General features: G+C 40.1%; 1 protein-coding gene across 3 annotated transcripts in view; it reads left to right on the top strand.

The window, feature by feature from the left end:
* WDR19 (WD repeat domain 19) overlaps positions 1-13,761 on the top strand; it is a 126,144-nt gene that overhangs the window by 31,000 nt on the left and 81,383 nt on the right. For all 3 annotated transcript variants that reach the window (XR_004375114.2, XM_032790709.2, XM_032790700.2), the window contains exons 7-10: positions 184-264; positions 1,508-1,620; positions 5,926-6,099; positions 12,356-12,426. Coding sequence is in view for 2 of the 3 variants with exons in the window: in XM_032790709.2 (XP_032646600.1) it covers positions 184-264; positions 1,508-1,620; positions 5,926-6,099; positions 12,356-12,426 (439 nt within the window). In the remaining variant the exon portion in view is untranslated. The remainder of the gene's footprint in view (positions 1-183; positions 265-1,507; positions 1,621-5,925; positions 6,100-12,355; positions 12,427-13,761) is intronic.

Here is a 13,761-nt window from a genome sequence, read left to right as displayed (position 1 = left end):
AGGATGTTGGCGTTGTGAATAAAGGGAGAATAGTGGAATTGTTGTAATATTTCTTTATTTGTGTTGCATCAACACCCAAAATATTCTAGATAGGAAAAGTGTCCTCTTACCTTATCTGTGCAGTGCTTGGCACACTGTGCTACATAAATAAATAATATCTGAATCTGGACTTCCTTCTCACAGACTTCAGTGAGATCAGATCCCAGTGATATGCAGTTCTCAGTGATGAAGACTGATGAAAGAATATCAACCAAGGAAAGCACAGTAAGCAGACTGTATGAAACCCATGCACAACACCATTCAGCGCATCTCAGATGATGTTCTGAATGTAAACATAATGCCCTACCTGTCTCTGTCACATTAGCATACAGTATTACTTAAAAGGTTCAGATGGCGTTATCTGAAAAGGAAGAATTAATTTGATTAAAATAAACTATACAACAAACTAAGGTAAAGTTGCTGTGGTATCTTTAGAAGAGCTTAAAATAATAGTAATTCTTAGACATTTCAGACCTTTAACTTTTACGACTAGTGGTACTGACATTTAAGAACGAAATGCTTTAAGAGGTTATGAATAGAGATGGTCTGAGGCCAAATCTTTGGATTCACACACACTCAGACTTTGGGGAAACTCAAATCTCTTGTTATCAGCTATTACAGTTTTTTGGGTTTGCACTGGGTCTTGGTTTCCCCCCCAAATATGTTAAGAAACAGGGTTAGGGGGGAAGGGGGTTTATTGGTATTTTAATACTCCTAAAATAGGCATTAGCATGAATAATACTTCACTTTTAGGCTGAGGGCGAACAGAGAATGGTCTAAATTAAGATAGAAAATAGCCTTTTTGTTTAATATTCTTGTCAATCCAAGCAAACACAAAGCATGAGACATAAAACAAGTTCTTCCTTGTTTTCTTGTTATGGGTGTTATAGTAATAAGCCTCTGTTTTCTGATGATTTCCTCCCTTCCCTGTGTTACCCTGCATTGAGCTAGCTTCTACTTTGTCTGATAGGAATGCTATTTATTTGGTCACCAGAGAATGCAAAATGAGAGCATTGAAAACTGAACCTTTCTTTCCCCAGAGACAAAATCCATCATCTTTGTGGTTGTCCTCAGATAAGAAGCATTTATCTAGATAGATATTAAATTGTACATCTTCGTAATTTTTAAGGAACTCATTTTAAAATTACTTGCTTTTAAGGAAATTTTATTACATTATTAAATATTTTTGATATTTAGAAATGTTATCTGTTTAGAAGCTTTATTTATATCATTGACTAACATTAGCCACCAGAGCTGTGATACAGTTTCCTTGCAGTCTGCCGATGACAATTCTCTGCATCCCAAAAAACACAATATCCTTTGATTTTATGTTATAACTTGACCAATGGAACTAGACCTTGAACTGAATTCTGAAGGATAAAAGCTTTGTCTTTTAGGACAAACAGTAGTGTTTTTATTCTAAAATGGCATTCTCACTGGGTGTGTGTTTCACTTTGTCAATTGGCAGGTAAGCGTGGTGGTTGGCAAGAAAACATTGTTTCTTTTTAATTTGAATGATCCTGATAACCCAATTGATCTAGAATTCCAGCAGCGCTATGGCAACATTGTAACCTATAGATGGTGAGTAAGCACTAACTTCTTAATATTCCAAGAAAAAGCTGAGGTTTTTATCTTTCTAACTTATTTTCATTTCTGGTATTTATCCCACTGTCACATGAGGATTTTTGGGTTTATATAGTAGTCTTTTTAATATAATATTCCTTTCAAGCTAAAGCAGTGATCCACAAACTGTGGGGCATGCCCCTCTAGGGGGCCATGGAGGAAAGTTCAGGGAGTGCATGGTGGGGCCTGGGCCAGTTCCCACAGGGGACAGGGATGGAGCACCACTACTTCGTTCCCAGCCCAGCTCCACCCCAATCCCAGTTCCAGCTGCAGGTCTGCTCTGGCCCCAGCTGCCGCTCCTCTATGTCCCCTGCTCTGCCCCCAGGCCAGCTCCGCCTATAGCCTCAGTTCCTTCCTCGTCCCCAGTTCTGCCCTCAACTCCGCCTTCAGCCGAAAAGCCAACTGCGGGAATGGAGGCGGGGCATGGACAGATTCCATTACTGATAAGGGGGGGCACAACAGGAAAAGTTTGGTCACCACTGGACTAAAGGAATCTACAATTTACAGTCCGCTTCACAGAAAATTCTGTTGTTTAAAAAGCACTAATGTCAAAATGAAACAGTAGAGATGTAGTCCCACACTTAGTAATGGTATGATTGCTGAAATTAGTGAGTGGTTTCTGTTTGGAGGAGAAGTTGGTGACACAGAGTCAGGGTAGATTCTTTGTATAATCTGTTTTATTTACAAAAATATACACACTCATGGCTGGCCCGCATCAGCTGACTTGAGCTCACAGGACTCAGACAGTGAAGCTGTAAAATTAGACCTTCAGGCTCTGACTGGAGCCAAGGGTCTGGGACTTCCCCCACAACTCAGCCCCAGCTCAGCTGATGCAGGCCAACTGCAGGTGTTTGATTGCTGTGTTGACACACCAATAAAATCCCTTCAACAGCTCTCTGAGTGAGTAACCTGCTTGTATGCAGCCTTTCAGTAAAGAGTTTCTCTTATTTTGATGACCATTTATGGTTTTCCATTTTTGATTAATTGGGGCTCTGTCTGTACAACTTATGAATTCTAGTTGATATGAAGTTATATTAGAAAAACTGCTATATGTATGTAAAAATGCCTGTATATATGTGGATCAACCATTGCTGTCAGGTAGCAGGTACACACCAGACAGGCACAATGGGGTAATTGCTTAGGACTCAATGACCCTGTTCAGATGCAAATACCTGGGAATGAATCCAGTTTAGTTTACCCTTGTAGGAGCAGCAATAGAAACTTACCGGGAGCAGAACAAAGGCACCCAGGTGACCAGGAGGAGTTTAAGAGAACACATAGAAACAGTGAGTAGATAGGAAGATGCAGCATAAGGCAAGAGAGAGCAAGATCACCAGCATGTAGCAGCCTCATAGGGCATGCAGGTCCTGCTCACTTTTTGGAGCCCAGAAGGCCCCAAGCACTCTGGACAGCCCAAAGAATGCCCTGGCATGGTGAGGAGGCTGAGGCAGGGACACCGAATCATGGAAATGTGGGGCTGTTAATGTTAATCTGTTCTTAAAAACCTTGAATGATGAAGATTTCACAGCCTCCCTTGGAAGCCTATAATCCTTATAGTTAGAGAAAGTTTTTCCTAATATCTAACCTAAATCACCCTTGCTGCAGATTAAGCCCATTACTACTTATCCTACCTTCACTGGACATGGAGAACAATTGATCACCATCCTTTTTATAACAACCCTTGAGATATTTGAAGAATGCTATCAGGTCCCCCCCTTAGTTTTGTTTTCTCAAAGCTAAATATGCCCTGTCTTTTAAAACTTTTCCTCATAGTCAGGTTTAGACTATCATTTTTGTTCCTCTCCTCTGGACTATCTCCAATTTGTCCACATCTTTCTTTAAGTTTGTCACCTAAAACTGGACATAGTACTCCAGCTGAGACCTCACCAGTGTAGAGTGGGACAGTTTACCTCCGATGTCTTACATACAACACCCCTGTTAATACACCCTGAATGATATTAGCCTTTTTTGCAATTGTATCATATTAAGAATATAATATACTGGGTCAGACCCCTGGTCCATTTAGCCCAGTATCCTGTCTTCTGACAGTGGCCAATGCCAGATGCTTCAGAAGGAGTAAACAGAACATGGCAATTTCAAGTGATCCAGTTCCAGCTTCCTGCAGATGGTGGTTAGGGACACCCAGATCACGGGGTCGCATCTCTGACCATCTTGACTAATAGCCATTGTTGAACCTATCCTCCATAAACTTATCAAATTCTTTTTTGAACCAAGTTATACCTTCAAACATTCCATGGTAATAAGTTCCACAGGATGACTGTGCATTGTGTGAAGAAGTACTTTCTTATGTTTATTTTAAACTTGCTGCCTATTAATTTCATAGTGACCCCTAGTTCTTGTGTTCTGTGAAGGGTTAAATTACACTTCCTTATTCATGATTTTATAGATCTCTATCATATTCCCTCCTTACTCATCTCTTTTCTAAGATGAAGAGTCCCATTCTTTTTAATCTTTTCTCATATGAAAGCTGTTCCATACTCTTAATAATTTTTGTTGCCATTCTCTGTTCCTTTTCCAATTCTGATACATCTTTCTTGAGATGGGGCGACCAGAACTGTGTTCAATATTCAAGGTGTGGGCGGACCAGGAACTTATGCAGTGGTATCTTGATATTTTCTGTTTTATTATCTATCCCTCTCCTAAAGTTCCTAACATTCTGTTAGCTTTTTTGACTGCTGCCGCATTATTGAGCGGCAGTTTTCAAGGAACTATCTGCAATGACTCCATGATCTCTTTCTTGAGTGGTAATAGCTAGTGTAGATCCCGTCATTTTGTATGTTTGGGATTATTTTTTCCATTGTGCATCAACATAAAATTTTCATCTGCCATTTTGTTGCCCAGTCACCCAGGTTAGTAAGATCCTTTTGTGTCTCTTCACAGTCAGCTTTGGACTTAACTATTTTGAATAATTTTGTAGCATCTGCAAACTTTTCCACCTCACTGTTTACCTCCTTTTCCAGATCATTAATGAAAAAGTTGAACAGCACAGGTCCCAGTATGGATTCTTAGGGGACCCCTTCTTTTACATCTCTGAAAACTGACCATTTATTCCTATTCTGCGTTTCCTATTTTTCAGCCAGTTACTGATCCACAAAAGGACCTTCCTTCTTATTCCATGACCCTTAGTTTGCTTAGAGCTTTTGATTGTCAAAAGCTTTTTGAAAGTCCAAGTACTTAATATCAGGGGTTCTTAAATGGGGTTTGAGACCCCTGAGGGGATCAAAAGATTCTTACGTGGGGGGTCATGAGCTGTCAGCCTCCACCCCAAACCCTGCTTTGCCTCCAGCATTTATAATGGTGTTAAATATATAAAAAGTGTTTTTAATTTATAAGGAGGGGTCAGACTCAGAGGCTTTCTCTGTGAAAGAGCTCACCAGTACAAAAGTTTGAGAACCACAGCTCTATATCAGCTGGATCACCCTTGTCCACATGCTTGTTAACACCTCCAAAAATTTTTGTAGATTGATGAGGCATGATTTCCTTTTACAAAAGCCATGTTGACACTTCCCCAACATATTGGATTTATCTGTGTGTCTGTTGATTCATATTCTATTTGTGATCCACTCTAACCCCTAGATCCTACTGCCTAGCCAATTATCCCCTTTTGTAGTTGTCCATTTGATTTTTCCTTCCTAAGTGCAGTACTTTGCACTTATCTTTACCGAATTTCATCTTGTTAATTTCAGACAGATTCTCCAATTTGTCAAGTTCATTTTGAAATCTAATCCTGTCCTCCAAGCGCTAGCAGCCCCTCCCTGCTTGGTGTCATCTGCAGATTTTGCAAACATACTCTCCATTCCATTATCCAAGTATTAATGAAAATATTGACTAGCACCAGACCCAGCAGGGCTGGCCTTAGGGTTGAGTGGGCTGGGCAACGGCCCAGGGGTGCCCCTCCTCCCCCCCTGCTGCTCTGCTCTGCTCTGTTATTGTCTGCATCCACTGCTGCTCCTTCCCCACCCCCCTTCCCTGCCTTGGAGCCACCCCTAGCCAAGCTGCTCCCGGGAGCCTCCTGTCTGCTGTTTTCCTATGGTGAGGACCTCGATGAGGAGAGGAGATCTAGACACAGCTCCCACCAACAAGTATTTTTATATCTGCTGTAGGAAGACTCAATGCATTTCTTTCCTCCACAATCGGACTTTCATCCTGCTCAGGATTTTTTTCTCGTATTGCGTTACTTTCTATGCAGTCAGGCTGCCCAGCCATCTCTCTCTCTCTCTTTAAATGTTGGTTTTGCTATAGGTATGGTGATGGCTACATCATGATTGGCTTCTCACGTGGCTGCTTTGTTGTTATTTCTACACACATTCGTGAGATTGGTCAAGAGATTTTTCAAGCTCGCAATCATAAGGATAACCTAACCAGCATTGCAATATCACAATCACTAAACAAAGCTGCATCATGTGGAGACAACTGGTAAGTGATCATATTTGTTTATAAAATGTCTGAAATAGCAAGTGTCTTAAAGTAAACACTATTATTTATTTTCTTCATTGTTCTAACTTTTGATACCTTGTTTATTTTTTATTGGCTATCGTGATACTTGAATACAAAAGTGTTAGTGACATACTTTCATTACTGTGTGCTACAGATTAGACACAGAATGCCTGTTCGCAGTAGTAGGAATTGTTCATCTAATCCACATCATGTGCTATTGAGAAAATTTAACCCATTTATGGGATACTAAATGTTGATATGCACACCATTTTTGTAACAGTATAACGGTATATCTGTTTAGAAACCAACATAGTTAAAAGTGTGGATGCAATTATCCAGTATAAAGGTGTTTATATCAATATAGCTGAATTTACAGAAATAAGCTATATTGATGTAAGGACTGTTATATCAACTGTATGACTGGGCCCACATGAGGGGGGAGGTTGTACTATTTTAACTGTATCTATTTTTAAACCAATATAGTGGTACAAATACTGTGTGTAGACAGTCCCTCCGTTTGATGTCTAAAACTTGACTTCTTTAGAACAAGCTAAAATGCATGCATCCTGCTCTGAAGCTAAACAAACTCTGGCTTGGGCAAACCACTACCTGGAACAGTTTCCAAAGGCTGGGACCCTCCACTGAGAGACCATGCCACCATCCTTGAGGAGTTTTATCTCTGAAATAAACAAGATAATCTTAATTTCTGTGTTGGGCATAATGTGAGAGTTGGATTTTCACACTGTGAGCAAACAGACAGATTAATTGTCTGCATATCTTTTATTATGTATTTGTATAGCACCTAGCACAGCGGAGTCTGGATTATAAATATTTATTATTTGTATTACGGTAGCATGTAAAGACCTCTGACCCAGAGTTCAGGGTTGCATTATGTTAGGCACTGGATGTAACCCCAAAATGGTGGCCCCTGTCAGCTAGAGTTTAGATTCTAACTAAGCTAGTCATGGTTGGGGCCTCAGCAATGGCTACTGTAAAGCAAATAATAAAACTAGACCTGCCATCCAGATGGCACAAGGATATCAGTTTTTGTCAGAGAGCGCTTCCTTGATCAGTGTCTTGAGACCAGAGTGTGAGTGGTAGTGCATGCCATTCACATTATGCAAGAACTGAAGGGCACAACAGTTGGAGTCCAAAGTGACCGCACTATAGCATCAACCATCAGAGGGGTATAAAGAGCTGAGTACTAAGCTGCTGAGTCTTTCAACTCTAGATCACTAGTTTAAATCCATCCCACTTTCATATTCAGTTGTTTCCAAATGGTGGTTATTCGGTAGCTTAATTAAAGTGAGTCCAGTTTCTAGTAGATGACGGTCTGACTCACCAAAACCACCATCACATTTGTTGCTAATTGGAATCCTTACTGGCAATCTCAACAGAAAGGCCAAGGTTTGAATGGATATGGAGACTGAATGTGATCCTCTCCTTCTTCTTCACGTGCCTGTCCATATATATTCCACTGTTGATGCATATACATCCCAGGCACTCAAGATTGGAATCTTTTGGCCAGCACTGTCCATTGGGGCTGCTCAGGCACTGTGAGTGTCATTCTGCTCACATACCAAAGGCATTACGGGTTTTGCAGGCCTTAGTGCCACTCAGTTCCTTCACCATTGTCCATATTTGTGAGATATTGCTCCCTAGTGTCTTGACACAATTTTCAGCAACTTTTTCTGCATTATTGTCTATATTATTGTTAGTTAGGATAGTTTGCCTGTTGGCAAGGTTTGGTAGTTTACTTCTTTGCTTTCTTTTCATTTTCTCTCTTATCAGGAGCTTCTTCCTAATACCAAGGCTTAGGTCTCATCTGAAATTGCCTGGCTTTATGTATTGCTCCTTTTGTGAGGTGCCATGACCAGTTAGTGATGGACATCCCATATGTGCTTTTTGGTTGGGGAGGATCATAGCCCTGATAAATGCAAGTCCTTTTTCTAAAAGGACTTTGAAGGCAAGAGAGGCACACTTTAATCTGTTTTTATTTGACTGCTCTATGCAGCCTGCCTCTGATCCAGGATGGGGAGAACCTTCCCCAGACCGGTTTGATTTCAGTCCAGCCTATATGAGTTCCAGTTACTCTAGCTTGTGGGCCCCATCTTCTAAGACTGTCCCAGCTATGGTCAGAACCTTGGAGAAAAAAGAGCATTACTCCTTTGGGAAGAACAAGGACAGACCCCTGCTGGGAATTCCTAGTAAAAAGAGGTCCAATTTCCCTATCCACTCCCAATCTAAAGAGACTCTTTCATCTAAGTTGAGTACCTCTAGAACTCTTGAGGGGCCAAGTTACCAGAACTCTGGCACCATTTCAGGAATCAAAACTAGCTGCCTCTGAGACCAGAGCATCAGGGGCTACTTCAAAACCAAGTGCTCTGCCACCAACTCTTGCTGCACCAAGTTTTGATACCAGTCTCTTTGGTACTGTTTCCTTCGACACCAAGTACTTTAGCACTGGACATGTCAGCACAATCCACCCTGGTGCTATCCATCCCCACACCGAGGTTAGGCATCACCTTTCTCCATAGTAGAGAAAGAAGCATGCTATATCAAAGGATATTCATGTCTTGATGAGCCAAAATCTCCGCTGCTCTACACAGAGCTAAATTTCCCCACCAGAATGACAGTGTCAGTACTGGGTGGTCTGCTCAATGCAGGTTAATGTTGCAACCTAGCACACTAGCTTCAGCAGCCTCCCACTTAGATCTGGAGTGCTCTTGCTTCTCATCAAATTTCCAACACAACAGGGAGAGATCCCTTATATATTCACCAAGGACCCCCTCATTTGATCCTTATGCATCTGAAAGAGAGTCAAGGGCTTTATTCATGCCTGTATCATATAGGGGGTATGGGAGTAGACTTATGCCCTGATCCCCTTCTCCCTGGCCCCCAGGACCTTTTCCATGTAACGTTCTGTTATGGCCCAGTTAGAACTCCTGAGGTCTTCGTCATATGAAGCACCACACTTCTGCACCACCATCCAGAGTAAAACCTCCTCTCCAGCACCTTCCCAGGGACCTAGGATTTCTCAGCTTGCAGTCCATGATGTTTATGGGATCTTTTTTTGGAAAAATCCAGATCTTTCAGAGTTTCCACAAGATAACATTTGCTGACAGAATGAAGGGTCAAGTGATATAAGCTTGGAATATCGGCCTGTATTAGGGTCTGTAATGAGCTAGCTAGTTTATATCCTCCAGCTGAGATTAAGGCTCTTTCTACAGGGCCCAGACAGCCTCTGCAGCTTCTTTGCAAATTATACCCATTCCAGACATCTGCAGGGCAGCTACTTGGGATTCAGTTCACACTTATACAGTTCGTACTTCCATTCCCTTGTGGAAGCATTGAAATCTGATGCTTCTTTTGGCAGAACAGTGCTGCAATCTTTAATTAGACTCCAAGCACCCACCTCCTTACATTAGGTTACTGCTTGTGAGTCACCAAGAGTGGAATATATGTAAACAAGCACTTGAAGAAAAGTTACTTACAGTAAATGGCGTTCTTTGACATACGTTGTCCACATATATTCTACAATCCTCCTTCCTTCCCTGCTACTGTGGAATCCTATAACACCTAGAGTCTGTGATGACAAAGGAACTAAGTGGCAGTTGGGCACACACTTACCATTGTGCCCTCAGTCCTGGAGCATGTGGACACTTAGGGAACATATGTGGCCCCAGAAATAGGGCTGGATTACCCAATAGTCAGACTAAGCACATTTTTAGGGCACCAGCAAAGCAAAGGGCAGCAAAAAAAATAAGATTTTTTTTGACAAAAATTGATACTTGATGTTTCAAAAAAAGCATTGAAGTAGTCATCATGGGAAAAATCAGAACTTTGTTAGGCTGCCTTACGCTCCACTACACACTCTTCCTCCTTTTTTTCTGTTCTCTTTTTATTACTTATCTCCACCTGAACCAGGGGGGCGTCCTACTAACATAGATCGAAATAATGCGAGGAAATCAGAGACTGTAACTGATCATCCTACTCCTGGTGGTAAAACAGACATTGTTCTAGAAGGTGTGGATGTGTCAGAGACTGAACCTGCTCATGCTTTAAATAATAGGAGAAAAGATCCTGGTATGTGGGTTGATTTCAGTACCGATGATGTAGGTTACTGGATAGATCGTGGACCAAATGACTGTCAACATCACACTAGACCATTTGAGAAATCACATTGGACTTTCACCAATGGCCAACAAACAAGATATTGTTCACAAAAAATATTTTTTGGCATAAAAGTGAATGGTGAGAAATACACTTGAGAATGACTACTGTATTCACCATCAGCAGGGTCTGTGTACTATTTTGTTTGCAAACTTTTTGCATCTAAACTTTCAACATCCTGGTTTGATGCAGATGGATTTAATGACTGGCGGAATACGTTTTAATTGAACAATATGAAAATAGCACTACTCACAGAGATTCAATGTTGACATATTTAAATCGAAGACAGGACTTTGGATTGACACAAAAATTGGAAGAACAAATTAAAGGGGAGCGTGAATACTGGCAATATGTCTTGCAGCATGTTATAGCTGTTATTCAAACATTAGCTGAACATGGTCTGCCTTTCCAGGGATGAAATGACACATTTGAATCATTGCAGAATGGAAATTTCTTGGGATTGTTGGAGCTTGTGGCTCAGTTTGACCCATTTTTAGCAGGCCATATCTCAAAATATGGGAACGCTGGCAAAGGAAACTCATCCTACTTTTCCAAGACAATATGTGATGAACTCATTGGTCTAATGAGTGACGAAGTTCATTCAGCTGTTGTGGATGAAATAAGTACTGCTGGGTACTTCAGTTTATCTGTCGACTCTACACCTGATCTTTCTCATATTGATCAATTGAGTGTTGTACTAAGATACGTGTCTCCCACAGATGGAAAACCAGTTGAATGATTTATAACATTCCTCAATTTGAAAACCACATTGGTGAAGAAATGTCAAATCAAGTACTACATTATCTGTGCCAAGTTTGCAAAATAGATTTTTCAAAGTGAAGAGGTCAGTGTTATGACAACACTGCTAACATGTCAGGGTGTTACCAAGGAATGCAGAAGTAGCTTTTAGAACAGAACAAATATGCCATATAGAAAGATGGAATACAATGTGTATTTCCACATGTAGAGATTGCACTACGTATTTTTCTAACATTGATGATTACGAAATGCTCCGCAGAACACTCTTTTTCTCAGCTGAAAAGAATAAAATCCCTCAGAGAACAACATGTCAGGACAAACTTGATTCACTTTCCCTCTTGTGTATGGTAGCGGACATGCTTCGTCAAGTCAGCTTCAGTGGAACTTACCCAGAATTTTGCATTCAGAAAATCTAGAAAGAAGCTGTTTTAGTTTCAGCATACATGTAAGTTTTGTGTCATTTTGAAAAATAAAATTTTATTTTACGGTATAGTATTGTTTTTATTTTGAATTACATATGGGGGGAGCACCATAATCTTTTCAGTGCTTAGGGCCTCTAAAGGTCTTAATCTGGCCCTGCCCAGAAGATACAGCTGGCAAAAAGAGCCAATATCAAGCACATGGGGTACATGCTCACCAGAAGTAGAATATATATGGACAGCACATCTTGAAGGATTCCGATTGTTGTAAGGTAATTTACTTAGGGATAATCCCTCCGGAATAGGGTAGGAAAGTTCCACAGTGCAGTAGCAACACAAAGACTTCATGCTCTTGCACTCCGAATCTAGCAACTTTTAACTGATGTTAGTGTTTGTGGCTCAGGGACCAGTTGCTTAGGTCCATGATTCAGTGTTAACCCATCAGGTGCTTCTATGTGTGCACATAAGTGTATCATGACAGAGCCACATGAGAAAAGATAGTGTTATTTTCTCATCCTTGAAGTCCTGAATGGAGAAGTCCCTCTTCCACTTCTCAATATTTTTGTCCCATGAGAGGATGGATCAGTCTGTCATTCTCCCAGTGTCCAGGAAGAGCGCTCTATGATCATATAAATAACATGACGTCTATGCAACCAGCCTCAGTGTTCAGTACAGAAACTAAAATGCATACAAGAAGTCAGACACATTGACAGTGTCTGTTTTTTTCAAAAACTACATATTTGGGGAACCTAAAGCACTTTGCATTCTCCCTTTAATATTTCTTTCTCCATAATGAGCTTATTTCTCTTCATTATCTACTTTCAGTTCATGATGGTTAGGATGATAGTGCTAGTAAAGTAGTGACTGTTTATGTTTTGTTTTAGCATTAAGATTCATGACCTGTCAGAACTGAAAGAAATGTATGCTATAATAAACCTGGATGATGAAAATAAAGGTATGATAAAGTTTCCAAAGCTGTAAAACAGAATTTTGTTTACATTAGTATGTTTACAAGAGAGAATGTATACAGAAGAATATTTACTGAAAAGGTGTCTAAATATAGACTGTTGTTAACTCCCTCCTTTCCACTGTGTATGTATTATGAGATGGTCTGTTTGCCAAAGTGGGTATTTAACGTAGCTTTCGTGGTTTGGTTGGGTTTTTTTTGGTTGGTTTGGTTTTTTACAAAACACATAGAGATCCTGTTTTTCACTTGATTGTCCAGTATTTTTGATTCCATAGCATGGTATATTCAAATTACTAAAATAATAGTATGTTTATTTTTTCCCATTTTGCTTTTCTGAGTGGCATGTTTTTGTGATAAGGGTATGTGTATCTCTGGAGCAGGAGTCCCTGCCACTGTTCCCTCCTATTTCAATATTGGATTCATTTATTGTGAATTTTGATAAAATTCACTCTGAAATTAAGACCAAATTAGCGGATTATGGTCTGTGATGATAAACTATTTCTGTTCCATTCTACATAGCTTTTTATACTGAAGTACAAAGAGTGTGAAAAAATTAGGGCTGTCAAGCAATTAAAAAAATTAATTGTGCGATTAATCACACAGTTAAACAATAATAGAATACCATTTAAATATTTTTGGATGTTTCCTACCTTTTCATATATATTGATTTCAGTTACAACACAGAATACAAAGTGTACAGTGCTCACTTTATATTTATTTTTGATTGCAAATATTTGCACTGTAAAAAACAAAAGAAATAGTGTATTTCAGTTCACCTAATACAAATACTGTAGTGCAATCTCTTTATCGTGAAAGTTGAATTTACAAATGTAGAATTATGTACAAAAAATAATTGCATTCAAAAACAAAACAATGTAAAACTTTAGAACCTATAAGTCCACTCAGTCCTACTTCAGCCAGTCGCTTAGACAAACAAGTTTGGTTACAATTTTCAGGAGATAATGCTGCCCACGTCTTGTTTACAATGTCAGCTGAAAGTGAGAACAGGCATTTGCATGGCATTGTTGTAACAGGCGTCACAACTATTTACATGACAAATGTGCTAAAGATTCAGCTGTCCCTTCATGCTTCAGCCACCATTCCAGAAGACATGCGTCCATGCTGATGACAAGTTCTGCTCGATAACAATCCAAAGCAGAGCAGACCAACACATGTTCATTTTCATCATTGGAGTCAGATGCCACCAGAAGAAGGTTCATTTTCTTTTTTGGTGGTTCGGGTTCCATAGTTTCCGCATCGGAATGTTGCTCCTTTAAGACATCTGAAAGCATTCTCCACACCTCATCCCTCTTAGATTTTGGA

This window comes from Chelonoidis abingdonii, chromosome 5, assembly GCF_003597395.2.
Source record: "Chelonoidis abingdonii isolate Lonesome George chromosome 5, CheloAbing_2.0, whole genome shotgun sequence".
NCBI lineage: Eukaryota > Metazoa > Chordata > Testudines > Testudinidae > Chelonoidis > Chelonoidis abingdonii.
This window is presented reverse-complemented; position numbering and strand designations above follow the sequence as displayed.